The sequence below is a fragment of the Pogona vitticeps genome, chromosome 12 (assembly GCF_051106095.1).
Source record: "Pogona vitticeps strain Pit_001003342236 chromosome 12, PviZW2.1, whole genome shotgun sequence".
Lineage (NCBI taxonomy): Eukaryota > Metazoa > Chordata > Lepidosauria > Squamata > Agamidae > Pogona > Pogona vitticeps.
In genome coordinates, this window is record NC_135794.1 from 8,361,727 (window position 1) to 8,389,254 (window position 27,528).

General features: G+C 50.7%; 1 protein-coding gene across 1 annotated transcript; it reads right to left on the minus strand.

Annotated features, from left to right (window-relative positions):
- LOC140702440 (maestro heat-like repeat-containing protein family member 2B) lies at positions 1-27,439 on the minus strand. Its single transcript, XM_078381047.1, has 31 exons — positions 27,418-27,439; positions 26,959-27,095; positions 23,228-23,315; positions 20,435-20,542; positions 19,779-19,877; positions 19,258-19,319; positions 18,338-18,478; positions 17,712-17,804; positions 16,619-16,741; positions 15,975-16,079; positions 15,595-15,733; positions 14,980-15,020; positions 13,701-13,836; positions 12,568-12,614; positions 11,973-12,080; positions 11,436-11,555; positions 10,862-10,987; positions 9,980-10,132; positions 9,200-9,226; positions 8,087-8,215; positions 7,548-7,627; positions 7,015-7,150; positions 6,614-6,709; positions 5,747-5,848; positions 4,559-4,682; positions 3,101-3,210; positions 2,489-2,641; positions 1,698-1,852; positions 1,272-1,434; positions 865-1,055; positions 1-564 (listed from the first exon to the last, which is right to left on the minus strand). Exons 1-31 carry the CDS (start codon positions 27,437-27,439, stop codon positions 423-425), a joined length of 3,456 nt encoding a protein of 1,151 aa, XP_078237173.1. The 3' UTR covers positions 1-422.
- Between the last annotated feature and the right edge of the window lie 89 nt (positions 27,440-27,528).

Genomic DNA, 27,528 nt, shown 5'->3' on the forward strand with positions numbered 1-27,528 from the left:
CCTTCCCTTCCCTTCCCTTCTCCTTCCCTCCCTCTCTCCCTCCCTCCAGGTTTCGATTTCCCAACAGAGGGAGAAGGAGGGGAGGTGGGGAGCACCTTGGATGGGATGAGCTTCTGGGGGTGCCACCACCCCTGCCTTTCTGTCATCAGGGGAGCAGGAGGGGAAATGGCAGGACTCCGTTTCCCACAGGGGACTAGGGATGCTTCTTGGGAAGCCCCTACGCCAGACGTGGGGCAACCCCACTCTCCCTCCTTTGCTTCTCATGATCCAGTGTGGCCGATGATCCAGGCTGGAGGCCATTCTACAGCCACCTGGACGACCAGCCATCGCAGGGAAAGAAAACCTGTGTCTCCTGGGCTCCACCTCCCAGAATCTCACCAGCCCTGGAGCCCTTTCCTCTCCTTCGGCTATTCGTAAGTCACTTACTTGGTCAACTGGCAAAGGCCCTCAGGGTGGGTCCGAGGATCCCCGAGGAAGGCCCAGAAGTCTGCCGTCTTGATCTCCTCCTGGGATGCAATTGGTGTCCCCTTCACGACCAGAGCCTTCAGGGTGTCCACAGAGAGGCTGCAGAAGGAAAGGACCCAGAGAGGGCCTCAGAATCGCCCCCCCCCCCTCCGAAGAAGAAGAAGAAGCGGGGAAATTCCAGGAGCAGGGCTGGCAAAGACCTCAACGCGGCCGGGAGAGGATGCCGCCTTCGGCCCAGAAGGGGACTCGGGCAGAGGTTCGTGGGATGGGGCCATTCCTTGCTGCACGTAAGACGTGGGCACACTTCCCCCATGCAGAAAGACCGCCTCCGCCCCTCCCAAAAAATCCTCCCCTCAGGCTTGCAGGTTTCCCAAGCCTGCCCAAGGGAGGGGACGTTACCTGCAAGGGTTCCCGGGCGTCAGGTGCTGCTCCCTCAGGAACAGCCTGCGGCGACCCTCACACGGGGGCATCTTCTGCCCCAGGGTTTGGCTGACCTGCCACAGGAGGGTGAACAGGAGCGCCGGGAACACCTTCTGGAGATCCACCTCAGAGGGCAGTCCTGAGAGGACCTCAAAGATCGCACAGGTGGCCTGAAGAGGGGAGGAAGAGGAAAGGAACGGGGGGTGGGGGGGGGAGAAGAGAGACCAGGTGTTACTGGGGGTCTCAGATCCTCCCCTCCTCCCCAAGGCAAGGGTTCTGGCCTCCTTGGAGCCACCCATTTCAGCGGCTCTCAGAGCAGAACAGCCGAGACGGTTTTCCCAACGTGGTCTCAAAGGATGGGCCATCCCGTGTCCCTTGGAGCGTACTTTGAGCGGTTCTTCCTCCGCATAGTCCTGGCTTTCATCAATGCTAGAGCTGGTTGTTGATCCGAGGATGGAGGGCTGGTTCACACACGACGTCAGCTTGGCCAGGACTCGCACAGCCAGGGATGGGTCTCGATCGAAAGACCTCCACAGCTTGCCAGTCTCGCTATAAGGAGAGAAGGTGGGAGTTGCAGAGATGGCCTGAGCCTGGACTTGGCCTTCAGAAGAAGCCCCTGGTGGGTCTGCACCGCCCGGCAGTGAGAAACCAATTTCTCACAGGGCAAGGAGAAACCTTGTGTGGGGTCTCCCACCAGGACTGCATCCGTCCTTTCGATCTAAGCGCCCCAGTTAAGGGACCGGGGCCTGACCGAGAAGAAAGAAGCCTCTTCCTCCAAGGACAGAAAGCCGTCTTTTCCCTCCAGCACCCACCTGTCCAAGGGGAGGCTTCGGCGGAGGAGGTGGCCCAAGACTGTGTCCAGGTGGGAGCGGGCCATGATGCAGACCGCCTCCAGCAGGACCTCCTCCATGCCTCCCTGAGTGATGATCGGCAGGTGGCTGCAGAAAGTATCGAGGAGCTCGGGCACCTGAAAGGAGCAAGACGGGGATCGCTGGCTCAGATTTGCTCTAGTAAAGCTAATCCTCTGGATTATTTCATCATAAAAGCAATGTTTCAGTGAAGAATGGTTTTATTTCTTTATTATTCTATTTAGCAATCAGAAGGACAAGATTACTCTTCCCCCCCCTGAAAGGACACCGTTCTCATTTGAGCAAGTCTTAGCTTGGCTGAAGTGACTTGGAACGGAAGCCCATCTATTGGGGCCTCCAGTGAGCTCACGACCACAGCAGCGCCCCCTTGCCCCTGCCCCCCCCCGGGTTGAGGTGACAGCCCACGTGGTTTATAGAGCTGGGCCCACGTCTGGATGTGGCCAGAAAGGTCGTCTCAAGACCCCTTTGTCCAGATGAAAGCCCAACCTATAGAAAACAACGGGGATGAATAGGAGACGAAAAGGGCCTTTTTTGGACTACAGCACCCAGAATCCCCCACCCGAGGGGGCCATGGCTCTGCTGGCTGAGAAATTCTGGATTCTGCAGAATGTCAGAAGTTTACAAAAGGAACTTCAGCATCCTTTGGGCAAAGCTGAAAAGATGCAGGTGGAGATCTCTTTCTGACTTCTGCATCTCCTGCCTAGAGAAAAGGAGGGTTTCTGGCAAATGGCTACCTTGCTCTTCATGGCCTCCCCGTGGTTTTGGAGGTTGGCGAGCAACCAGGAACCAGCAGCCCTGGCATAGCTGGGGATCCCTGACACGAGGTCTTCCAGGATGGCTTCGGTGAAGTCCAACAGCTGATCCTTCGCGAGATGGATGCTGACCACCTGCCAAAAAAAGAAAGGACAAGCTTTTTCTATAGCTCAGACCTTCTCCTTCACCAGTGAGATTTCCTGCCAGACCAAGGATGAGCAGCTCTATGCTTTTCCAAAGAGTCCTGCCCAAGGATTTTGCCCAGGGATTGCAAGAATTCTCTGCATCTTGCTCTTTCTTCCAAAACAAGGTGGCCTTGGCACTTCCCCGTGGACTCCAGCAGGTTCCCCTAGAGAACCGGAAAGGCCCCAATGTGGGCTTGGAGTTGGACAAGGACTGGAGCCTCTCCGCGAGGACACAGGACGGCTCAGGCCACCCGGATTTCATACCCAGGCACCTCCTCTCAGAGATGAAGGCAATCTCAATGAGCCTGGCCATTGACTCGGCTCGCTGAGAAAACAGGACTCCAACCGATTCGGGAGGTGGATGTGACCCAGGCGCTCGGGAGATTCCCACCCGATCAAGGGAATCACCTTAGCCAGTCTGGCCCAAGCCCCAGACAGATCAGTGGGGACTTCTGCCTGGAGATCACAGAGGGCAGACGTCATCTCTTTTTCTTCCGCCTCCGTGATTCTCGATCCGCCTGGAAAGAAAAGAGGGTGAATCATGTTATAAAGCCTGTGCTCTCGTTTAGATAAAGAAATGGACTGCTTTAGAAACTGACAGAAGATAGAAATCAGAAGGACATGATTTAAATCTAGGATGGCACCACCTTCCTAGGGTATCAAAAAGCAAAAGACGATAAACCATTGAAGAACCATCTGATAAGGAAAGCTTTAAACTGGGTATGGACCAAGATCCGGGAAGAAAAGGACCAGAAAGTTCCTGAATGGGTCTCACCCACAGAAGCATTCACACAACCCACATTAATGGGGAAAAAGAAACTCTATTGAGATTTAGAGGTTTGTTAAAAGCGGCCTTAAGTGTGAGAGTAAGGGAAGAACTAGAAGAACAAGGCACAATACTTGATTGGTGGGCAAAAACACAAAGAGACTCAAGATGTACAAGCGATAAAGCAGTCGTTTTTTGTAAGGAAAACCGCATAAGTTACTTCTTCTGAATGTAAGGGAAAAACGGATTAAAATGTGGTATCGTTATCTACCAGAATTCAAAACGCAAGATGAAATAGTTAAACAATGTATGACAAATCGGGCCCAAAATGTGGGCCACAATATTAACTGAAAGTCAGGGTCACAAATCTGGGAAAGGAATGTTGACTAAAGAAAGGAACAAACAGAGAAGTAGACCAGGAAAAAAAAAATCGCTGACTTGCTAGTTCGGGTTGGTTCGGGGTCGTCTAAACTGGAGGACTCAAAGTTTTCGGAATCAACTGATTTTGCCCGATTTAACCAACTTCCTACTCCATGTCACCCCACCCCAGCCTGCCCCTTCCCTTCCCACTGTCCGCCACTGCTTCCCTGCCTTGTCCGGCCACCTCTCTCTTTCCTTTGGTGTTGGACTCCTAAAGTCATGAATTGGTGACACATAAAACGTCACTGGAAAGAACCAAAAAGGGCTCAAAGTGGAATTCACACCCACAGGGTCCCTCATTGTTAAAACTAACATGGGTCAACCTGGGATTCTTGGTGTCCTCTAATGGCTAAACCAAATGGTTTGAAGGTCATCCTCGTCATTTTCTAAGCCCTGATTTGCAGGCTTGGGGATGAAGCCACCTCGAACGGGCAGCGTTTTTCACCCTTGGGATCTGACGCCTTGAAGGAGCACCTTCTGCCTCCCCTGAGGATAATCCCCTTGTCCGTTTGTAAGTGGGGTCCATCTCAGCTGGAAAGAGGTTTCCCGGGGTCCTACATCCATCCAGGTTCACCTCCAGACAGAGTCACTCCAAGAACGCTAGCGGTCACAGAGTGAAGGCACCCATTGATTGGCCTTGAAGCCCTTGATCCCATCTCCCTCCACACACGCATTCTCACCTTGAATATGAATCAGGCAGCCTATGCACTTGGCTGCCCATTGCCGGCATGCGATGGAGTTCTCCAGGATGTAAGGGGCTAGGAAGGATACCGCAAAACCGTAACCTTTGAAATTCTCTCCGTCCTACCAAGAAGAGAATAAAACCGATTGAAATGGCCTTGGAAGGCCTGAGGATTTGCAGAACCAACCTCTCCTCCAAGATCTGCAGCAGAAGGGATTCTCGGAGGCCTGAAACAGACCTTACAGAGAGCCTAGTCATTGACGCGAATCGCATGTTCATCTTGCCAAGAGGCGAAGGAGGTGGCCTTCCTGTGTTTGCGAAAGCCAACTTCCAAGGGAACCCTCCTTGCCTTTGGAAGGCCAGTCCCCAAACCGAGCAAGCTCGTCTGCATCGTCCCAGAGGGGAGAGGAGCTCTGGATCAGGCCTGCCCACAGCCCTTGGGGCCGCCTTCTTGTCCAGGCTTGGGACACATCAGGCTGGCATAGGTGGGAAGAGAAGGGAGAAGCGGGGAGGAAAGCCACAGCCAGCCCGGGTCCAAGGTGAGCCCACCTGGCTGTACAGCCCCTGCTGTGGGAGGTGCTACCGGGAGGGGAGTGAGTGTCAATCGAGGAGAAGACAGTCCTAGTGGAGACCCAGGGCGGTCGCCAGACTCTCGTCTCCTCTGAGACGTCTGTTCTGCAAAGTCACTTCTGCTCTTTGGTGCTGATTGAGAAGGAAACCATTCATTGCTCGTTTCTTGGACACCATCAATGATTTCCTTCACTCCGAAAATGCACACCCACCCCACCCCAAGACCAAAGGCATGAAGCCTGATGGGCGTCGGATGGAAGGGAACCAGATGGACATGCATATCACCACATCGGCAGAGCAGAAATGGCCTCTACCCATCGAAAGAAAGGCATTCCATTCTATAGACACACTCAAGCTGAGTTCTCTCATGCTTGTCCCATCTGATCCGATGGCCGAGCCCACGCAGGAGAAGATGAAATCCTTACTCTAGAGAAGCCCCCGGGCTGGGAAAGGCTGGTCTAAAGTCATGGAGCCCAAGTCCAAAGACACCAAGGAGAGGGAGAGTTTTGCCTCTTTCCGGGGAGCCTTTCTGAATATCGGGACTCTTCCCACAGAGTCTTCTGGTCGGCCAGCAAGAGGAGGAGGAGGAGGCGGGAGGAAGAGGAGGAGGACTCACCGGAAGACGAAAGCTGGCCTGGAAGGGAGCCAGAACCTGGAAGCTGGCCTGCAGGGCCCTCTCTCGGCTCCCCTCACACTCCAGGAACCAGGGCTCGATCGGCTGGAGGCCAAGCAAGAACACAGACCCGTTTATGAGACCTGTCTGAGGGGCAAACCTTTCTCATTTTACAAACCTATCCTGCTTTTCCTTGAGATATCCCTCAGCCGGATGGGAGCCACGTAGCCCATCTGGCTGCGAAACACAGCTGATCATTCATGGCCCGGTGGGTGAAATGTGGAAACGGTGAGAGAGAGGGAAGGCTCCCCCTCCCCCCCGATCTACATGTTGTGGATCATCCCTCATCACTCTTGAGGAAAGCTTTCGTGTCTGAGAGATCAGTCTGGGCGATGCAGACTGGCTGGGACAGGTGGAGAGGAGGGCCACGAGGGTGATCCGGGGACCGAAAACCAAGCCCTGTGAGGAAAGACGGAAGAAACTGGGCATGGTTAACCTCGAGGAAAGAAGGCCGAGAGGTGGTCACACCGAGGAGGGGCAGGAGGGGTTCTCAGTCATGCCAAAGCGCATCAGCACGTAAGGGGATGATGGACTCAAGGGACAGGAAACCAGATTCCTGTTGAACGATGGAACCAAGGAGCCGGCCGAGCGCTCCGACACTGGAGGCCCTCCAGAGAAAGTTGGACAACTGCGTGTCAGATCTAGTTTGATCCTATATAAATACTGAAATGATCTGATGGGGACAATTCGGACAATATGGTAATTACAGATTATCCTCAATGTATAGTTTGACCATGAAATTGGCAAAGTTTCTGCAATACTGAATGTAAATGGCCAATCCAGGGGATTTCCTTTTGGGTTTATGCTTACCTGGAACATGACATCAATCCTCTCTGAGGTTGGCTCTTCTGTAACGAGGACCTCGAAGAGTTTCCCCCTGGCCTCAACGGATCTGGTGTACATGAGCTGAAAGGACAACCCAGGGAGTGAGGCCCGAGAGCTACACCGTTCCCCTGACGCCATGGGCTCCTCATAAACCAGGGGGTGGGCAAAGCGAGGCCCAGCAAAGAGTGGAAACAAACAGACATTGACCGCACAACGACATTAGGATGTTTAAGAGGCCTTGGCGGTTAAAAAAAAAAAAAAAGCAAAGCGACGTTTCAGCCTTCTATCCTCTTCTATATTGCATCCTCCTATGCAATAGGATGTTTCGGGAAAGCTCCCATCAGAGGTTAAAAAGGAAGACCTAGAAGAAAACCTGCCTGACATACCTCGATGTTGGACGCATCCTGTTCATCATATGCTATCCTTTTAAGACGCTCCAGGGGAGGGAGGAGAAAGAGACTCTTGATGACTCCGTCCAGCATTTCCCGGAGAGCTTCCACTGGCAGGCGCGGCTTGAGGTGGCTAGCAGAAGGAAGGTAGATTGAGAATCCAGACAGAGGTTTACAAAGGTCCCAGGCAGAAAGGCAGCCCAAATCTCAGGCTGGCTCTTTCTCATTCTGATCTACATGTGAGAGCATCGTGACAAGAAATCAGACTGCCTCTGCCTCTGTATAATCATTGGCGAGTGGGCAGGGCAAGGACAGCAGCTTTGGAGGACTGTGTCTCTGGAGGGAAACCCTGTGGCCTTGAAGCCAGCTGGCAGGCTCACTTCCCTGCCCGTCTCGTGCCCGTCAACCAAACGCACTGACAGGGGAGCCCCCCTGTCACATCGAAGAGCCGCCCCCGCCCCACACCAGTTGCTCCCTGAGGGAGGCCTCCCTAGCCCAGCTGGCCTCTCCGTTGCCTATCGATAACTTACCTCAGGGAGACTAAGGCCGAGATGGTTGCTGGGAGAAGGGAGCTTCTCAGGTTTTCGAGGCGCTCCGTCCCAAGAAAGGCCTGAAGACCCCCGTGGTGGTGGTGGTGGTGGAAGGAGCAAAAAGGAAGGAAAAACAAGAAGGAGGGGGAGGAGAGATGAGGGTTTCATCCACTCAACAGAGGATACGACCAAAATGCTTTCTAAAATCGCCCGGAAGGGGGTTGGAGGTGCTTTCCTGAGGGGGAGTCCCGTCTTTTCCACGGACAGCCATTCCCCGAGGTGTTGGGGCAACAACCGTTCTGAGCAGAGCTGCCGGCTGGACGCTTTGCTCCCAAGGAGACCCCTCCCCAAAGAGCGGGTGGGGCTCTCGTGGTGGAAGCCCTCCAAGAAGGGTCTCCCTCATGGAGCTTCCAAAAGTCTCCTTTGTGCCATGAGGAAGACCCCCCCCCGGGTCTGAAGAGACGCCCCCTCCCTCTTCTGGGCTTTCTGGGAACCCCACCGGACCCTTCGGGTGTCCCACCCCCCCCCACGTTGCTTACCAACAAAGCCTCCAAGAGCTCTTTTTTGCAGCCCAGCTGGAAGTTCCCGTCCTGGGCTTCAGAGATGGCTTTGCAGATGCTGGCGACGCTCTCGCAGAAGATCAGCTTCAGGTGGGTGTCCTGTCTTGCCTAAAAGAAACCAATTGTCATCATCCTCCTCCTTTGGTACTGGTACCAAATGTATGTCTACAATCTGCTTGTTTAACTTCCCTCAGCAGGGAGATCATGAACTTGGGGGCAGCCCCTGAGAAGGCTTCCTCTTGCCTCCCCACCAGATTCGCCTCGAACGGTGGTGAGTCTCTCTCAGAAAAGATCAAACCCGAGAGAAGGATGTGGTTCAAAGAGCCTCGCCCAAAGTCAGGTAGGATTTCGTTCAAAACTCTGCGAAACCACCAGCCACAGAAATTGCAGTGAGCAGACACGAATTCCACGGGGGTGGGAAGGAACCCCTTTTAAGGAATTCTGTCGGCCTATCAAGCTGATTTCTCTCGGGTCCCTCCACCTCAAGAAAGAAGCCTCCTCAAAGGGTTTGTCGTGTGAGGATCCTTTCGCAGCCCTGCCGCCTTCTGAGAGCCAGCATGCTATAGCCGGTTGAGTTTGGAACGGGGCTCAGATCGCGGCCTGGCCCTGGGAAGTCGCGAGCGGGAGTCAACCCTGGAGGCCTTCAAGAGCCAACTGGACAACCCTCGCTCGGATCTGCTTGGATTCGGATTCCTGCCTCGAGCAGAGGGTTGGACTCGATGGCCTCCCAACTCCAGGATTCCAGGATTCCAGGGTGAGCTTGGTGTGAACGTCTCCCACCCTCTGGAAGCGGAAAGAGGGCTGCCACCCAGAAGCGACTGGACAGGGCAACAACAATAGCAAGCCCTCCCCCCCCCCCCGTTCATGCCGTCTGGCGGCATCTCTCTAGGATTCCTCAAGTGGGGGGAGGAGTTGATCATCCTCCTCCTCATCATCATCATCATCATCATAGTAGGACAAGAGCTTCCACTAGGGGAAATGCCACATATGAATAGGGGCCCTAGCAGGGGCCCTCCATCCTGCTTCCACTTCAAGGGGAAAAATTCGGACACGGAGGTGCCCGATCACACCCTCAGATCTGCGACAGCTTACCTGGCTCTCAATTTTGACTCCCAGGACCTGAAAAATAAAATGGAGAAACTGACCTCTTTGCACAAGCCTAGAAAGGCAGCTGGCCTTTTTTAAATTTATTGTTTAAAATGTTAAGGACACAGGCCTTGGGCCAGGGGATAAACGGCTTTGCTATGCAAATGGCGCAGAATCATCAGAGGGGTTTCCCCCTCAATGGTCTGGATTTTTCTTGAACGGTTCTGAATGGAAAAAGCCCAAAACTGAATGCTTCTTGGCAGATGTCACCTCTTCCTTGCTAGGAAGGAGGGAAGTGAGATTTCGGGATTGAGACAGGCATTTAAGAGACAGATCAATTCTCTCTCTCTCTCTCATTCTTTCTTTCTCATTGTTTTGACTCCCAGAAAGAGATTTCCTCAGAGCCAGATGCCTAGACAATCCAAGATGAGCACTGAAAGTGGCCACTCATGAAACAAAACCTACAAAATGCAGGGGATGAAGGTGAGGGAAGTCAGCTACTATGGCAACCAGACATCTTTTACCACTTGAGGAGCACCACTTCTGAATAGGAGCTAAGCGTCTCATCTGCTTCAGTTCTCAGTGAGGCAAGAAAAGGCTAATGGCAGCACCCTGAGACACACAAGCTGCAATGTGGGACCTGAATTTTAGGGCAGGTCACTTTGGCTGGTTTCTGGAGTACAGTGAACTCCCTCTCTTCCATTCCCACCCCTCCCCACAGCGACCTGCTCCCTCCGTGCCCTATTTCAGCAGAATCCAACCCTCCGACCCCCTTCTACTTCTTACCTGGAAGCTCATCCTGTAAAGGTCAAGGACTTTCTTCAGGATCTCTGCCTCCCCACTCTTCAACAGGAACTCTTTGGGGGCCCGGATGGCAACCCGGGCATAGGCCAGAATCAGGGTCTTAATGAGGTGCCCTCGCCTGCCAGTCTTGTAATCCTAAGTAGGCAACAGAAAGGGGTGTTTTGGCAAGGTGGCAACTGCTACCTTATCATCTGTTTGTCTGTCTGTCTCTCTCTGCCCGTTTCCCTCTTCTGTCCCTTCTTTGATCGCCATGGCAGCAGGATTGATTTGGTTTTATCAAATTACTTATGTCCTGTGATCTGGGGGTGAGTGGGGGAAGGCGGACTGACTTTCCACCATTAAAAATGCTTCAGGATTGTATGCTTAACTTCAGTTTTTGGGTGTTGGAAACAATCCAGCACTCCACCTGTCTCATCTGCAGAAGCCCAGGGGCTGAAATCCTGTTGAGCAGCTCCGCAGGCACAATGATTCTGTGCACAAATCGACCGCAGAAGATGCCGCTTGGTGACAGGCTTCTCTTGGCAATTTTGGGGTTCTGCACCCTGAAATTGCCATCAAGCAGCAGCAATGGGCTCATAATGAGCAGGGATTTGCCACCAATGATGATGATGTCATCCCCAGGTGCAGGTGGAGCTGCCCAACAGGAATTCAGCCACGGAATGCACTGCTGAGTCGTATGTCAACACTTAGGTAAATCCCATCAGTTGAGCACACCTCCTCATTCTGCAGCCAGCGATCCCATGGAATGTGAAGATGAATAGCTGGCATCAGAGGAGGCTCAGGCTCCAGTTTTAGATCCTGTTGAATCCAGGGTGGCTTACTTTAAAGTTGGCATCGACCTGCTGGCCCCGTCCACTGGCTTACCGTATGGTGGGTGAGGAGGGCAGACAACCCCATCTTGAGATCCATGCCAGCACAGCAGTCATCCAAGGTGGCCAGGGTCAGATCTAAATGGTCCATCGCAGCAAAGGAAAGGATTTCGGCAACTTTCTGTAAGGGGGGGTGGGGGGAGAGGGGACCGAGAGAGAGAGAAAGATTGGAGAAGGGATGCTTCTGTGAGAAATGACTCGACCAGAGAAGCCGCTTGTGATTCGGTGGAGAAGGATCTCCATGTTTGCCCCTGCCCAGTTTCTGAGACTTGATCTGTGAGCCATTATAGAAACTGGATTAGATCTCCCCGTTTGGAAGGGAGAGAAGACCACCCCTAGCACACCGTCATGTTCCTGACTCTGTGGCATCCTAGCACAGCCGGGTGCTCTTCACTTCCTTGCAATGTAGTGGAGGGTTTCAACTTAAGAGAGGTAGAAAAACCTTCTTGGTTGAAGAGCAGGGCGTCCATCTATTAAGAAGCCGCCACTGCCCCCACCCCCCAAAGGACAAAAGAGACGCCAGGTGGGTACAGAACTCTGAAGGCTGCCCTGACTCGCTAGAGACTCACCTCTTTCTCGGCTGCTTCCAAATAATTGGCGTTCTCAATCAAACGCTCCAGCCAGTGCAGGACGTACGTGCGGTCTGCGCAGCAGGCCAGTGACAAGCCCAGGACTTGATAGAGGACGCTCTGAAAGAGAAGGAGGGGTAGACCGGGGGGGAGGTTTCAGTCGAACAATCGGACACCTGTCTAGATCTTTGGGTCGGCGGTCCTTCACTGGAGGCCGTCCAGCAGAGGCTGGACAACTCCGGCCGAAATCCGGTTGCTTGGTGTGGAAAGTGGCCCTCAAGAAGGCCCACTGAAGCAACAGAATCCTGAGGGAGGTGTTGACCCATCCCACCCCCGCCCATTCAAGGGGCCTCCACCAGGGCGACTTCCTAGGCGAAGCAACAGGATTTCCGCCACTAAGTTCTGCAGCAGCTGCTTTGGAAGAATGTTGGCTGAGAGGGATTGAGGTCTCCCCCAGGTTGCAGCAGCTTTCCACGCTCGGGGGAGAAGCTGAGGGGCCACAGGACTGCAGTTTTTACGAGAAACGGGGGAACGAACCTTTTCAAGGGACCCGTCCGCATAGCTGCCCATCTGATCTTCCAGGGCTAAGATCAGGTTCTTGGTCCACCTGTCGTCCTCCATGGTCTTCAGGGACCTCCTCAGGAACTAAGGAGGAGAGCATGAATGAATCCAGACATTTGGTTCACGAGGGCCTCGGCGTCTGCTCCTAAGACTCCACTCCTGCCCTTTCCCCTGCCCAAATGCCTTAAAAATGTCCTTGGAAAATCACTTCTTAAAGGAATGGAGACTATGACTTCCCACCGGAGCTGAGGGGAAAAGGAGCTAAGCACTCTCTTCACCTAGTCTAAAGCCAATAGGCTGCCAAACTGGAGAGCCAAAATGGACCAGCTTGGTCTCTGAGTCAAACACTGAGGGAGGACGGTTCTCCGCTGTGTCCTACATCATCTACACCTGTCTGCCCTTCTTCCCATTTGCTACCCAGGGCATCTGACTTCACAGGCTCTTCCTTTTTGCCCCTCAGGCTAATGGACCAGAGTCCAGGAGAACCCCCCCCCGCCCCCAGCCTGCTCTGTCGAAGACATCCCTCTTCTCCCTCCAGCCAGTTCCTGGTCGAGGACGAGCAGAACCTCACCTGCAGAAGCTTCTGCTGCCACTCAGGTTGGCTTCCTCTACTGCTTTCTGGAAGGAAAAGAGGACATCGTTGTACCAACTCAATTGGGACGGGTGTGGGTGGGTGTGGGTGTGGTGTAGAGTTTGGGACCGTATTTTTCAAGAGTAGTACTTGAGCCATGACTTCTTGAAATGGAATCTGTTGGTCATCCCTCACTGTTTAAAGAGGAACGTCCTACTAACGTACTCTTACAAATAGGCAAAAACCTCCCTCTTAGAGACCCCCAGGCAGGATTTTGAAAGGCAGCTCTAAATATAATTGGCTACATGTGAAAAAAGGAGGCAAAAGTGATGCTGTTTACCAATTGTGGCGCTATTTCACAAGAATAACATTTCCTTACTATCCCTCAAACTAGCCAAGGATGGTCAACATCATCACTTGGAACACATGACTTTCACACTCTAGGTGTGTCATGCACAAGGGGTAGACATTTTTCACAATCTTTCAAGTACCAAATGGTAGGAAAATCAGTCCTGTTTTTATTGTCTGTGCCCTGTTTTTGTGTGTACCCTAGTAGTAAAAATCGTGATCTTTACATATAGATTCAATATATAGAGAGAGCATTACAATGTTTCGACATCACCAAAATGACTAAAGTTCTCTGACATGTTAATAGAATCCATGTAAAAATACAAACAGAAAATGAATGTATGTTACAAAAGTAACATAACTATTTCCTTACTGTTTCCTTTATGAATTTGAAAACTGCTCAGAGACTTTAAGCCACCCATGCCTGCCAGAACCTATATAGAGGTCCACCTGCTTCGTGTACGTCCCTGGAAGGTGGGGGGGGCTGTCTAGGGAAGCACTTCAGAACTGGGGCAAAAGGTCTGAAAAGGCAAACCTATTTTTGGATTGCTAGGTGCTCCTGAATTTGTCCAGGAAAAAATCCAAAATCAGGTGAACGGATAAAACGAATGTCAGGAACTTTAGAAAAATGGAAGCAAGATCAAGGGGCCTTCTGGAAGACAGCGCTATTCCTCGGATAGCTTGCAAAGTGAAGCGCAGCACTTTTAAGATTTTGAGAGGGGCCGGGGGGGCGGGAAAGCATTTCACCATGAATCCTCCTGTCAGGCACCCATCGGGCGACCTACCTGCCTGGCAATACCCCCAAAGCGCTGGGATTTGCTGCGCCCACAGATGAACGATGGCCTCGTGGATGTCAGCTCGCAGGGCGTGCAGAAGCTGGAGGGCCCAGAAGCCTCTTTGGCTCCCGGAGGAGGACAATACCTGTTGGCAGGAGAGGAGACATGAGAAAGGAGGGCCCCCGAAGGAGAAGCCAGGACTCACCCGTCCATCTCTAACTGCCAGCGGCTCAGATTCAGGAGCAGTTTCTCTCCTGGAAATAGGCAGGCAATCGCCCTCCCGAGAGGAGGGGGGTCCCAGTGGCCCGTTGGCGCCTTCTCTGCTCGGTCCATTTTCTATACGGGGGGGGGGTCCTGTGCTGGGCAACATCCCGGCCTTGAAGAGGATGCTCAAAGCAAGGCTGCTCCCTGAAGCCTCGGAGGGCATCCTCTCGTCAGGCTCTGGTGGCAACGAGGCCACCCTTCGTGCCATCGCCTGGTTAGTCTGATTTATGAACTGCGGTACGGATGGTTTTGATGTCCTTGGTTTATATGAGATGCGTTGCTTTTAGATGATGTTCTATTTATTGTCCTTAATTATTATTATTTTTTACATAAACCGCCCAGAGTAGTGCCTAGCATTACGCAGGTACTATCCTAACTTATGCTTTCCTTAGGATTCTGGGTCTCTCCGCTGGATTTGGACGGGAGAGCCCTTCCACTAGATGACACCATCCCACAGAAAACTGCCCCCCAAAAAAGCAAAGTGGGTGGTTTCCTCACTGAGAGACCAGAACAAGACCGGGACGTCTTCTCTAGTTCCCTCTCGTGGCCCCTTCGGTTGTTGCGTTTTCAGTTTTTTACACAAGCGGGGCAGCTGGTTGGCCCCAGCAGGGCTGAGGGCTGCATTTTGCCTCTCCCTGGGTTGTCATGAAGCCAGCTAACAATATTGCAGCTCAAGGAACTTTCCGATCCTTCAGGGAGTTCCTTTCTTCCTACATTTCTCGTTAGCCCACCTTTAACTAATTTTCTGCAATGAAGAAGGCAACGACATCTCCTTTCAAAGGGGGGGAGGGGGAGCACTTTGCTACGGGATGGCCAGAAGGGTCTCCCACTCAGCTCCCCAGCCAGCGTACTGGGCCGAAGAGGTTTCTGCAATACCTCTCTTTTGGAATCCCTGCACCGAGAAGCCACCACACACTCTGGGAAATGGGAGGTCAAGGAACTGAGAGGACCTTTCACCTCCATACTCTCCTCCCACCCACCCCCCAAGACAAAAACGTAGATGCTTTTTCTAAGCATTGCTCACCAGAAGCCGTCCGAAGACTTCTTGCGGACTTGGGAGCTTTACTAAAAGGAGAAGAACAGGGGTCGAGGGGGGGGGAGGACGTTAGTGATGGGAACCCTGGAATCATGGAAAGGTTTCCCACGATTCCTCATCTCCTTCCCAGGTCTAGTCACTAGGATCCTTCCAGCAACAGACTGGGCTCCTTCGGAAAGCCACAAAAGGACATGGAGGTCTGGGGGGGGGGGCGGAGGTGGGCCTGCTCCTTTCTGGAGCGCCCCGGACTCCCCTTGGCCTGAGCTTTCACTGAGAAATAGGAAGATTCCCCTTCCCTCCGGGCTCAAGGAACGGCGAGCCTCCTTCAAGCCCAGAGGCCCTGCCTTGCATCTTATCACATTGATCTCTGGCCCCTCTGGGGGTGCTCTGGCCTGGGTTTTCCTGGGACATATGTCTGACATTGGCCCCTGGAAGGCTCCCCACCCACCCGAGACCTCTTCAGCGAGGCATGACCTCTCCAAAGGAGAGAGGGATCCATTCCTTCCCATGGGAAGAGAGGTGAGTGCCAATCCCACCCAGCCATGCACAGTTCAAGCCCAGGGGACTGCCTTTGGTACCCAACCAACCCACTGACCAACTGACCTCCTCTGCAGGATCCCAGGAAGAGGAGGGATCCTTCCGGCCGAAGGAGGGCCAACTCCTTCAGGCATCTGCAGAGCGGGGTCAGAGCTGGCGTGTATTCCGGAGGAAGCAAGAAGGATAACAGCTTCGGCCACAGAGCCTGCCAAGAGGAGAGAGGAGACCATCAGAGAATCAGAGCCCAGCCTCGGTCTGGGGTCGCTCGGCATCACAGATTGGGGCCAGGCTGGCGTTCTCTTCCCCGAGTGTCGTAGGACTGCTGGGACATAAAGCGCCCCCCAGGCTAAAATGCCAGCTCTCTCCCCGCCTGACCTCATCCCGAGTAGGAAGAGGGGTGAAACTCCTCCAGTCTTCTGAAGAGCAAATGCACCCAAGCCACTCACTTTAAACATCCCGGTGGCCGAAGTGTTGACGTGCTCCAGGACCTCGATGGATAAGTCCTGGACATTGGCTTCCCTTGGCATCAGGCCTCTGGCACTGTCTCTGACCTGCCGTACACAGACACACAAGAACCACAGAAACAGCAAGGTCAGGAAACGAGAACCGTCTCCAGAGAAAAGGCCCCCCCCTCCCAAAAAGCGCCCCTTCACCCACGGGGAGTGACACAAGCACAAAGCTTGCGCACCTCGGAAGCGTTTGAGCCAGACGGTGGTGGCAGCACCCGGAGGAGGTGCCCCTGTGCCAAGGTGCAACCCAGCCAAGGCTGGAACGAAAAGGAGGGACTCGGACACACAAACGCACACACAGATGGGAGGGCCTCTTCCCCACCCAGCCGATTCCAAGAGGGGATCGACTGCACACCCACCCCTGCACAACGTTTCCAACCAGTGCACTCCTGATGATGGAGGGATGATGGGACGCCTACTAGAGCCCAGAGCTTGGGAAACGTCTTTTGGAATGGCAGAAGGCAGGCGCTCACGAGACAGGCAGGCCCAGAGAGGCCTCCCGATGGCCTTGGAAGGGGTCCCCGAGTCGCCTCGTCCCTGCCAGAGGAAGGATCTCTCGGGGCTCTTTCGCGCTGACTTACCCCTTGACTGGTACGAACGGCGACCTGACGGAAGAGGTAGGTGACCATCTCCCATTCCAGACATCCCTCGACCTTCGGGGAGCTCAGGAGCTCCTTCAGGAAGAACAGGGTCGCTTCCCTCGCCTGGCAAAAAAAGGGAGGAAAGTCATCTCGTCGGTTGCCTCCCCGAGCCTGCCTCCCGTGCTGAAGAAACCCCATTTGAGGCGGGATCTGGAAGCCCCTAAAAGCGCCTTGGGAGGAGAGCTCCTGGTCCCACCGGCCATTCCTTCTGCAAGACCAGAGCCTGCTTCCTGCCAGGGAACGTTTCTGAGGACTGGAACCTCCTTCTCTCGGCCTTTACTCTCTCTGTTGAGCAGACTCAGGTCGTGCAGATGTCTCCTGGCTGTGGCTCCTGTTTGGACTCCCTGGCAATTTCACTGGGGCCCCGGAAGGGATTTGTTATTGCCAGAGTTTGGACAATTATTATTATTTTTTTTTGGTATGCTTTTCTTTTTCCTCCCTCCCTCCCTCCCTCCTCTTTCCTTTGGATTACAGAGCTAACATCACACAGCCAGAATGGTCTTTTTTACTATAGTCCAAAAAGAGTACATTTCTTTTTGATTGGGCATGGAAACCACTTTCCATCTGGACTGCATGGTTTCCTCTGAATCCCCTCAATGTTTGGGCCTCACACTTTGTCTGTGTCGGGTTGCAAGACTTTGCTTTTACTCCTGGCTTGGAAAGCCAGAGAGACCTTTCTGCCTTGCACCCACGTCTCTAGGCCCTCGTCTTCATCTCAGCTCATGACGTTCTCCTTGTGGCGATGGGATCCACCCTTCCTCTCCATGACGTGAAAGAGGCTGGAGAGATCTCCAGATCACCAGAAGGGAGAGCAGCAAAGCTCTTGGGGAGTGGGATGATTTTCAGGCTGCTCTGGGATGGGGTGAAAACTGTTCCACATCCCTGTGTCAGCTGGAGGATTCTGGGCAGTGTCGCGTAGTGATGCCACTCTTATGATATCTTTCTAGCGCACCCCCTGGGCACGTGGAGATCAACCAACGGGGGCTTCCGTTTTGGGTGGGAGGGATCACCATCAGAGCCTTCTCTAACTTACCTTGCTGAACGTGGACTTCTCAAGAGTCCAGAAGACCTTCTTGAGGTTTGGGGGATGACAGTCCACGCAGCCCTCCAGGAACAGATAAAGTCCCTAAAAAGAAAACACGGGCGGTGGGGGGGGGGAAGAGAAGTCAGTGTCTGTTTGGTGGTGTGCCTTTTCTCAGCCAGGCAAATTGAGCCCCCGGGGCTGAAGAGCAGCAGGACCGCTTCCTGGGCAGGACAGTGGTCAAGGCCCTGGAGAAGCCTGCGAGGGGGCCCTTCCTATTCTCCCAGAGCTCAGAAAGGCTTTCAGGAGGGGGGGGTTGGACTACAATCTTTTGACTCTCCCACCCAGCAACAGTGGTGCTCTTTACGGTGCCCCGTGCGCAACCCTTGCGCTCAGGGCCTGTTAACGTCTTCCTAGGTCTGGAGCCGTTTCACTGCCCCTTCACCCCCCAAAAAATCCTGGCGTCTCCACTCTCCTCTGTAGGGCTGCCTCTGGCAGCTTAAGGGATGGCCTGGCTTTGGTGATCCAGGACAAGCCCAAGCAGGGAGACCCTGGCGAGCACCTCTCTGCCATCATCCTCCTGAGCGTGCCCGTCTCCAAAGAATGTCTTCCCGCCTCCCCCATGACTATCCATTTACTTTGGCCATGAGGGGAGCATCCACCATCCTGCTCTCCTTGATGACATCCGGGAACTTCCTTAGTATTTCGTCCTGCTGTGGCTGGTACCGAACGAGAACGGCCAACATTGGCCACCGAGCCTTCAAAGCCGCCTCGCTCACCTGCAAGAGAAAGAAATGCAAAGAACCTCCTTAGGGTTCGGCCCCTCAATCAATGCAGGGAAACGGATCCATCCCCAGAGGAGAAGGAATCTCATCCCAAGCCAGGAGAAGCTTGGCTGGCCTTCGTCAGAGGTGAAACCAATGCTGACCGTAAGATCCCGGCACTCTGGACAGACAGGATTCTTCCCAGCTGTGCAGTCACCGGGCAAAGCAGCCCATCATCCGGACGCTTCACGATGACCAACACAGGAGCAAAAGAGGGGCTGTGTATCTTTTTCATTCTTTTTTTGCAAGGCATCACTGGGAGGGGAGAATCAAGGTTGCCCTCCCTCCGCCCAATGGAAGAGCAATCTTTGCATTGCAGCTCCTTCCCCAGCAACTATTCCGAGTGAGGGCACTACGTCTCGCCTTCCCTCCCGATTGGCTTTGAGTCAGAGGGAAGGCGCTGCTCCCCCTTCCTTGGCCCTTCCTGACCAGAGCCAAGGCAAGGGAAGCGCTTTCGTGTCAGAGACACGAGCCTCTTCCTGTGCAGGGAGCAGCGAGAACGAAAAAAGACTCCCCTCTCCCAGGCTGGCACGACTCCTTCTACCTGATGCAACCGGGAACTCACCCAAATTGAAATAAAAATGAGTTTGCTTACATTTCTGTCCTCCTCCTGCTGCCAGTATCCACTCAGCCGCTGGTAGATGGACAGGAGGGGACGGCAAAAGCTGGACTCCGCCTCCCGAGGGTAGTGGCACAGCCTCCAGTTCTTATAATAGTGGGCGACGGAGACACACATTTTCTCCACAGCTGTGAAAGAAGAGGACGAAGGTGAAAGCCTGACCCCTGAGGACCTTCCCTGGGGTCAGAGACATGGAGCTTCTAGCAGGCGGACAGGGTTTGACCCTTAGGGGAAATGGACCGGATCCTTCCCCATTGCTCCTTTCCCAAACCCGCTTGGCTTTCTTTTGCAGAAGCCTCGCTCGACCTGCTCTACTTGCCCCTTGCACCTCGTGTGTTGCTTTTGGTCTCCTCCCCTTCTAACACTTGGGGTTAAACTGAACAATCCATTTCTCTGCCCTTGAAGAAAGCCGTTTGTCTCTTCAAAAGCTGGAGCAAGTCTCAGGAAAGTCACCGGGAAACGCAAGACGGGAAGAAGACGGGAAGATGGGATGGTGGGGAATATGCCAATGACCTAGGCACAGAAGTCTGTACTTTAAGGAGAAGAGGGGCTCCGTCTAGAAAGGCCGTCAGACGGATAGGAATGGGGAGGACTCTTAGGCCAACTCCCGAGGAAGAGATCCGCTTTCCCACTCACCAGAACAGATGGCCACCTTCTCTCGGCTTCCCAGGTCAAGGATCAGGATGACCTGAAGGTAAAGGAAGCTGGTAATGATGTAGGGCACGGTCCGGAGAGCTGCAAAAGGAGAAAAAGACCCACACCATGATCTACTCATTCATTTCCATCAAGATGTGATGGGGAAGAAATCAAACAGGGTAGTGAAGCCCAGCAGGAAGCTTAAGAGGCACAACCCAAACACTCCTTCGAGGGAAGGCAACGGGCATTCTGAGGAGGAGGATCACGCTGTAGCCGCTTTCTGCTACAGCTCAGTGTCAACATCACTCCGGGGCAAGCTTGGGCGAGTCTTTTTTGAGACCCAAGGTAGAAGCAGGGAAAACAGCAAGGCGAGGGGGTCCGGCAGAAAAGACACCACCCTCTACCAGGGATTCAAGAACAAACAAGGAACACTGGGGAAAGGGTGGGCTTTCCTGCAATTAGTCGGACATTGTGCAGTTGGGGAAAAGGGGGTCCCTTCCCACTTCTAATTTTAATGGAGGTCTCATGAATTTGGCACCTTTGGTCCAGCTTCTTCAGTTCACTAGTCCTCCCCCAATCCCCCTCCCCGCAAGCCATCTGGGAAAGGAGGACATCAAAACCCACAACCATGGAAGAAAAACTCGAGAGGTGCAGACCGTAGCGAGAGCTGAAGTTCTCCAGGGTCTTCAGCAGCATGGGGTGGGGCGGCGTGTCCACCTCCTTTAAGATGTTCTGGAGGTATCCCATGACCTCATGGAAGTGGCCTTTGGCCAAAGACAGAAGGAGGTTGCTGGCTCTCTTGCTGCGTTCCTCCGGAGCTCCCTAAACAAGCAGATCAGGTTGAGGCATCATTACTTCCTTCTTTATCCCCTTGCAAACTTGAAATGGGGGATGGGCTTTCGGGGAACCAATGAATCCAGAGGTCAGGAATGTTTTGGCTGTCCGTGGCCAGAATCTCCCATCCAGCCGGGCTGGTAACGAGGGCGACTGGGGGTTTCTCAGAACTGTCATCTTCAGAAAAAGATACTAACTTTCCTAAACTCTGGATTGATTCCATGATCCGACCCTGGCTAGAAGTGCTGGTCAAATGGCCCAGCGTGCACAATCCTTCCGGCCGACAGCGACCAAACCCAACCCTGCCCCCCAAAGCCAATATTTTAACTAAACTATCTTTTGTCTTACACCACTGACTAAATATTACTAGTAAGCACCAAAACAAATCTGTTCCCCAGGCTTGCCCTCATCCGTTTCCTATCGTCCGGTACCCCCCCACCCCCATTGCTGAAAGAGTAAAAAAGCACGCATACATATATGTATAATCCCCATTATTAGTCCTAAAATAATGTAATCTTATGCCCCATGTATATCGTGCATAGATGTTTTTGCCCCATGCATATCATCATAGACATAATGCTCTGAATCGTACTAATTACATGTCACTACATAAAGTACAGTAAATTCCCCACCCAATGGATAACAAGCATGCAAATACCTGCTTAATCTTACATAATCCTTGCCCTACCATCAAATATTCTATATTGTACCCCTCCCGAGAGATCAGCAATCCTTGCATGAAAGGTTTATCATGTCCAGGTTCAGACTCTTATATCGAGGTTGCATCACAACTGTATTTTCCAAGACCTGTGGTTGTTAAGTCAGGCACATTATGTCCAACTCCGCCCACTCTTATCCTTCCAAGACCACCCGTGGTTGATGAGTATGCTACATCTCACCCATGACCCCACATTCCTTGGCCCCTTCGGCATTTAGTACAGTGGTGCCTCGCTTAGTGATGTTAATTCATTCCTAAAAATTTGTTGCTAAGTGAAAACATCGCTAAGTGAAACACGGTTTCCCACTGAAATGCATTGAAAACCGGATAATCCATTCCAATGGGAACAAATTGCCATCCTTAAGCAAAAATCGCCATAGGAAACATCGCTAAGTGAAACACGGTTCCCCAATTGAAATGCATTGAAACCTATTCAATGCATCTCAATGGGGGGGGGAACAACAACAAATTAAAAAAGAGTCAGAACATAGTCAAATTTGTTTAACAAAGGGCTTATTAAGTGCACTTTATTGTTTGAAACATTTTAAACAGTAAACTTTAACTTAAAAACATTTTAAAAACAGCAAACATGAGGCTGTTTAAACCATCGTTATGCTAATCAGGTGACCCAAAATTTAATCATTATGCGAATCATGGTCCCAACCATCGCTAAGCAAAAATCGCCCATAGGGACCATCGTTAAATGAAGCGCAAAAAGGCTCAGAAAAAGTCATCACTAAGCAATTTCATCGTCAAATTGAGCAGTTTCCTAAGTGAGGCCTCACTGCATTTGTTATCTATTTTCAACTCTCTGTACATTTCAAGTGCCCAAACATTACAGTGCACCTAGTCCATATTATCAAGGTGTTTACTCTGCTAGATATCCCATGTATTACAATCTTTAAATGCTCATATGACATAAAACGTCTAAAAAACCATCAGTTTCACAAAAAATACCAAGAACAACAAACATTTTGTTAAACATTCGTTGCAAACGACCCCTACCCTGTATTTTCGAGTAACAGGACACCCAACCCGAGCCAACTCTAACACAACAAGCAATATAGCCCCACCCCCAAGAAAAAAAGACAGACCCCCCAGCTGAGTACAACATAGAAATTCCACTGTAGCCAGAGTCTAATATACAAGCCAACTCACCCCACACCCCAGTTAAATCTAAATAATTTCCCCACCCATGCAACGTACTGACACTCCTCCAGCAGATCTTTCGAGAAGACATCAAGGCCCTTTTCCAACACTGCCTAACAACCACCTACTTTCAGTAGGATAACAAGTTCTATGAACAGACAGATGAAGTGGCCATGGGGAGCCCCCTCAGCCCAGTTATAGCAAACTCCTACAGTGGTACCTCGACTTACAAACTTAATCCGTATTGGAACGACATTCGTACGTCAAAAAGTTCGTAACTCGAAGTACCATTTCCCATTGAAATGCATGGGAACGGAATTAATCCATTCCAGCATTTGAAAAGGCAAAAAAGCAGGGGGAAAGGGCTGGAAAATTGAATTTCCAGGCCTTTCTCCCTGCCTTTTTGGCTTCAGAGGTCTCAAAGGGCTTCCTCCGATCTCGGGGGGAAAGCCTTTTGAGAACAAGGTCAAGGCTCTGTTTCCAAATCAATGCCTTTTTTTTTTTTTTTTTTTTTTTTTTTTTTTTTGCCTACGGGGCTGTTCATAAATGGCTCCCTGCAAAAAGGCAAGGAGAAAGCGCTGGAAATTCGAATTTCCAGCCCTTTCTCCATGCATTTTTGCCTTCGGAGCTCTCAAAGGGCTTTCGGCCCAACATCGGAGGAAGCCCTTTGAGAGCTCTGGAGGCGCAGATCGTGGCGGCAGGGACCCCCAGGGAGGTCTCCCATGGTGGCGGGCAAGCCCTGGGATACCTCCCTCGTGGTCCCCGCCGCCGCGATCGGCAGCTTCGGAACTCTCAAAGGGCTTCCCCCCGACATCGGAGAGAGCCGTGTGAGAGCTCTGAAGGCAAAAAGGCAGGGAGAAAGGGCAGGAAATTCGAAGTTCCAGCCCTTTCTCCCTGCCTTTTTGCAGGAAGCCATTTACAAACGGCTCCGTTAGCAAAAAAAAAAAAAGGCATTGACTTGCGAACAGAGCCTTGACCTTGTTCCTAGGTCGAGCTCTGTTCGCAAGTCGATGCCAATTTTTGCCAACGGAGCTGTTCGTAAATCGAAAAATCCGTTATCTAGGGACGTTCAGAAGTTGAGGGTTGACCGTACATGGAACATTTCGAAAAAAAGGCCCTGGCTTCGGCACCCTTCACACCCACAGTCTGGTTCCGATACGTGGATGACACCTTCGCAATTTGGAACCACGGTGAAGAAAAACTGGAAGAATTTCGAAACCATCTTAACAGCATGCACCCAATTATACAATTCACCATGGAAAAAGAAACAGAGGGCCAGCTCCCTTTCTTAGATGTCGTGGTCATACGCAAAACTGGCCTCCTATTGGGACACAAGGTCTACAGAAAACCCACACACAGAGACCGGTACCTACACAAACACTCCAACCACCACCCACGACAAAAAAGAGGCATAATCAAAACTCTGGTAGACCGTGCAAATGGGAACTGTGAAGCTCCATTTCTCAGCACCGAACTCAACCATCTGAATTGGGCCCTACAGGCGAATGGCTATTCCAAGAATGAAACCAAGAAAACAACACCAAACTGAAGAGGAAAAACAGGCACCCACAAATAAAGTATTTCTGCCTTACATCAAAGGGGTAATGGACCGCATGGGGAAACTTTTGAAAAAACACAGCCTACAAACAATATTCAGACCCACCACAAATATTACAGTCAGCAAAGGACAAAAGGAAGCCCCTCACCACTGCAGGAATATACCGGATACCTTGCAGTTGTGGACAGGTATACAGTGGTGCATCGCAAGACAGGCGCTCCGTTTAACGACAAATCCACATTACGACGAGGTTTTTGCGATCACAACAGCGATCGCAAAACAACATTTTAATGTGGGAATTTCGCTGCGTGATGATCGGTTCCCTGTTTTGGGAACCGATTTCCGCTTCCCAACGATCAGCTGATCGTCGGGTTTTCAAAATGGCCGTCGGATGCTCAGAATGGCTCCCTGCTGTGTTTAGGAGCCATTTTTCGCTGCACAGACACCTGAAAATGGCCGCCCCTATGGAGGATCTTCGCTGGACAGTGAGTTCTTAGCCAATTGGAACGCATTAAACAGGTTTTAATGTGTTTCAATGGCTTTTTTATTTTCGCTTAACGACATTTTCGTTCTACAGCGATTTTGCTGGAACGAATTAACGTAATGCGAGGCACCACTGTATATTGGAACCACAAAACACAGCTTTCACACCAGAATCAAACAACATGAGAGACACTGCAAACTAAAACAACCGGAAAAAATCAGCAGTAGCTGAACATTCCCTAAAACAAACTGGGCATGAAATTCTATTTCAAAACACTGGACTACTGGACAACCCCAGCAAGCTTTATGTTAGACTGCACAGGGAAGCCACTGAAATCCATAAGCACCAGCAGAGCTTCAACAAAGAAGAGGAAAGTCGATAAAACTTAATAAGGCTTGGCTCCCAGCACTGGAAAATACAGCCTGCAAAAGGTCAACCAACTCTACCCAGCCACGAGAGCCAGGGGTCATTGCACAAAAAAAGACCAGCTAAAGATACCCATCAATCACAGTGACAGATAATCTCTCCCTCTTATCATAACAATACATCCACAACAAAACCACGCTGATCACCATCATCAACCTATCTCCTGAAAAGGACAAAAAGCTGTTCCCACAGCTATAAATGCTCAACTATCCAGCAAACAGCAACAGAGCATGGACTGAGTTCCTACTCCAGTCCTCTGAAGATGCCAGCCACAGAGTCTAGAGAAACGTCAGGAACAACAATCTTCAAAACACGGTCAAAGAGCCTGAAAAACCCACTACAACCACATATAGATATCGTTTCCTCTTCTTTTCACTTTAAAATACTGATTTTTCTTGATTGCAAAAGCATTGACACTCTGATGTATAACTGGATTGATAAGGATGCAGGAAAAGAATCTACAAATTTATTTTTTCTTAAATAACTATATTAAGATATATTGTTAGCAACTTTGGACTTTCATCTATATAGGTAATAGATAAGAATATATAATTCTTAAACTTGAAATGTTTCATGTTAAATATAATAATAGAAAATGCTTAGTGAAAGATAAATATAGGTGTAAGATTATACTTCAGATAATGTATGTATGTTAATTATTATAAATCAGGAAAGTGTTTACTAAACTTAATAGTTGAAGCATTGATACAAAATATACTTACACATACACACATACATACACATACACACACACACATATTAAAAAACTTTTATTACATCACAAACAGACATAAAAAACAAACAAAAACCTATATGCGGGAAGGTGTTTTCCATACAATCATATCCAATATATAGTCTGACTACATAAACCATATTGCCCTACTAAGATATTTAAACCATATTATAGATACACACACACATATTAAAAACTTTTCTTACATCACAAACAGACATAAAAAACAAACAAAAACCTATATGCGGGAAGGTGTTTTCCATACAATCATATCCAATATATAGTCTGACTACATAAACCATATTGCCCTACTAAGATATTTAAACCATATTATATACTGTATACACACACACATATTAAAAACTTTTATTACATCACAAACAGACATACAAAATAAACAAAAACATATATGCGGGAAGGTGTTTTCCATACAATCATATCCAATATATAGTCTGACTACATAAACCATATTGCCCTATTAAGATATTTAAACCATATTATATTCTCCGTTTTAGAATATAATATGGTTTAAATATCTTGGTAGGGAAATATGGTTTATGTAGTCAGACTACATATTGGATACAGTGGTGCCTCGAATTCCGACGTTAATTCGTTCCAGCGAAATCGCTGCAAAACGAAAACGTCGCTATGCGATATTAAAAAGCCCATAGAAACGCATTAAAACGCGATTAATGCGTTCCTATGGGCTTAAAACTCACCGGTCAGCGAAGTTCCTCCATAACGCGGCCATTTTTGGTGGCTGTAGAGCAAGGAATCCATCCCAGAAAACAGCGGGCGGCCATTTTCTTTACTCAGCAGCCATTTTGATACTGCCAATCAGCTATTTAAAAATCACCGCTTTGCGATGATCGGTGCCCGAAGCAGGGAACCGATCATCGCAAAGTGAAATTCCCCCATAGGGAACATCACAAAGCAATCTCTTTTGCAACTGCAAAAAATGTGTTGCAAAGTGATTTCATCGCTAATCAGAGCGATCGCTATGCGAGGCACCACTGTATGATTGTATGGAAAACACTCCCGCACATATATATATGTTTTTGTTTGTTTTGTGTGTCTGTTTGTGATGTCATAAAAGTTATTTAAAAAAAAAAAGTTAGATCCTGCCTTTCAGACTGTCCCCTCCTATCAGACCTGCCCTCTGGAACGATGGAAAGATTGATAAAAGCCATTGCCGAGATGCCCTCCTCTGCAGCTCCAAAGACTCCGAAGACAACTTTCCAAACAAATTGCTGTTGATTGTGAAAAATTGCCTCTTACCTCTTTCAGCATCTCTTCGGTCAACAGAGGGACCAGCAGCTTCGTCTTGCTCTCTCCAGCTGCGCGGAGGAGATCTTGGGCAGCCACATCAGCATCTTCCAGGCCCTGCAGCTGGATGCTAACCTGATGCTGAAGCTCTGAAAGGGAGAACATGGGATCGGTGGTTACCAATAAGAGAGTTGTAAGCCGCCCAGAGACCTCTGGGTAGTGTGGGCGGCATATAAATTGAATAAATAAATCAATAAATAAATAAATAAATAAATAAATAAATAAATAAATAAATAAATAAATAAGAGGCGCAAGGAACAGAGTCTGGCAAATCTGTCCTAAGATGGTGGGCTTGGAAGGGCTGATGAGACCATCCAATCCAACCCCCTGCTGGACCTGGAAGCCAAGCCCTGGGAGGATAGACTGAAAGAACCCCCTCCCTCCCGCCCTCCTTCCGCCCCCCCCACGTACCTTTTTTTAAGTGGCCCTCCATATTGGACCACTTTGGCCCCAGAGGGGCCCTGGCTGCCAGATGGATAGGATGTATCAATAATTAAGCTAATAATAATAATGATAATGATA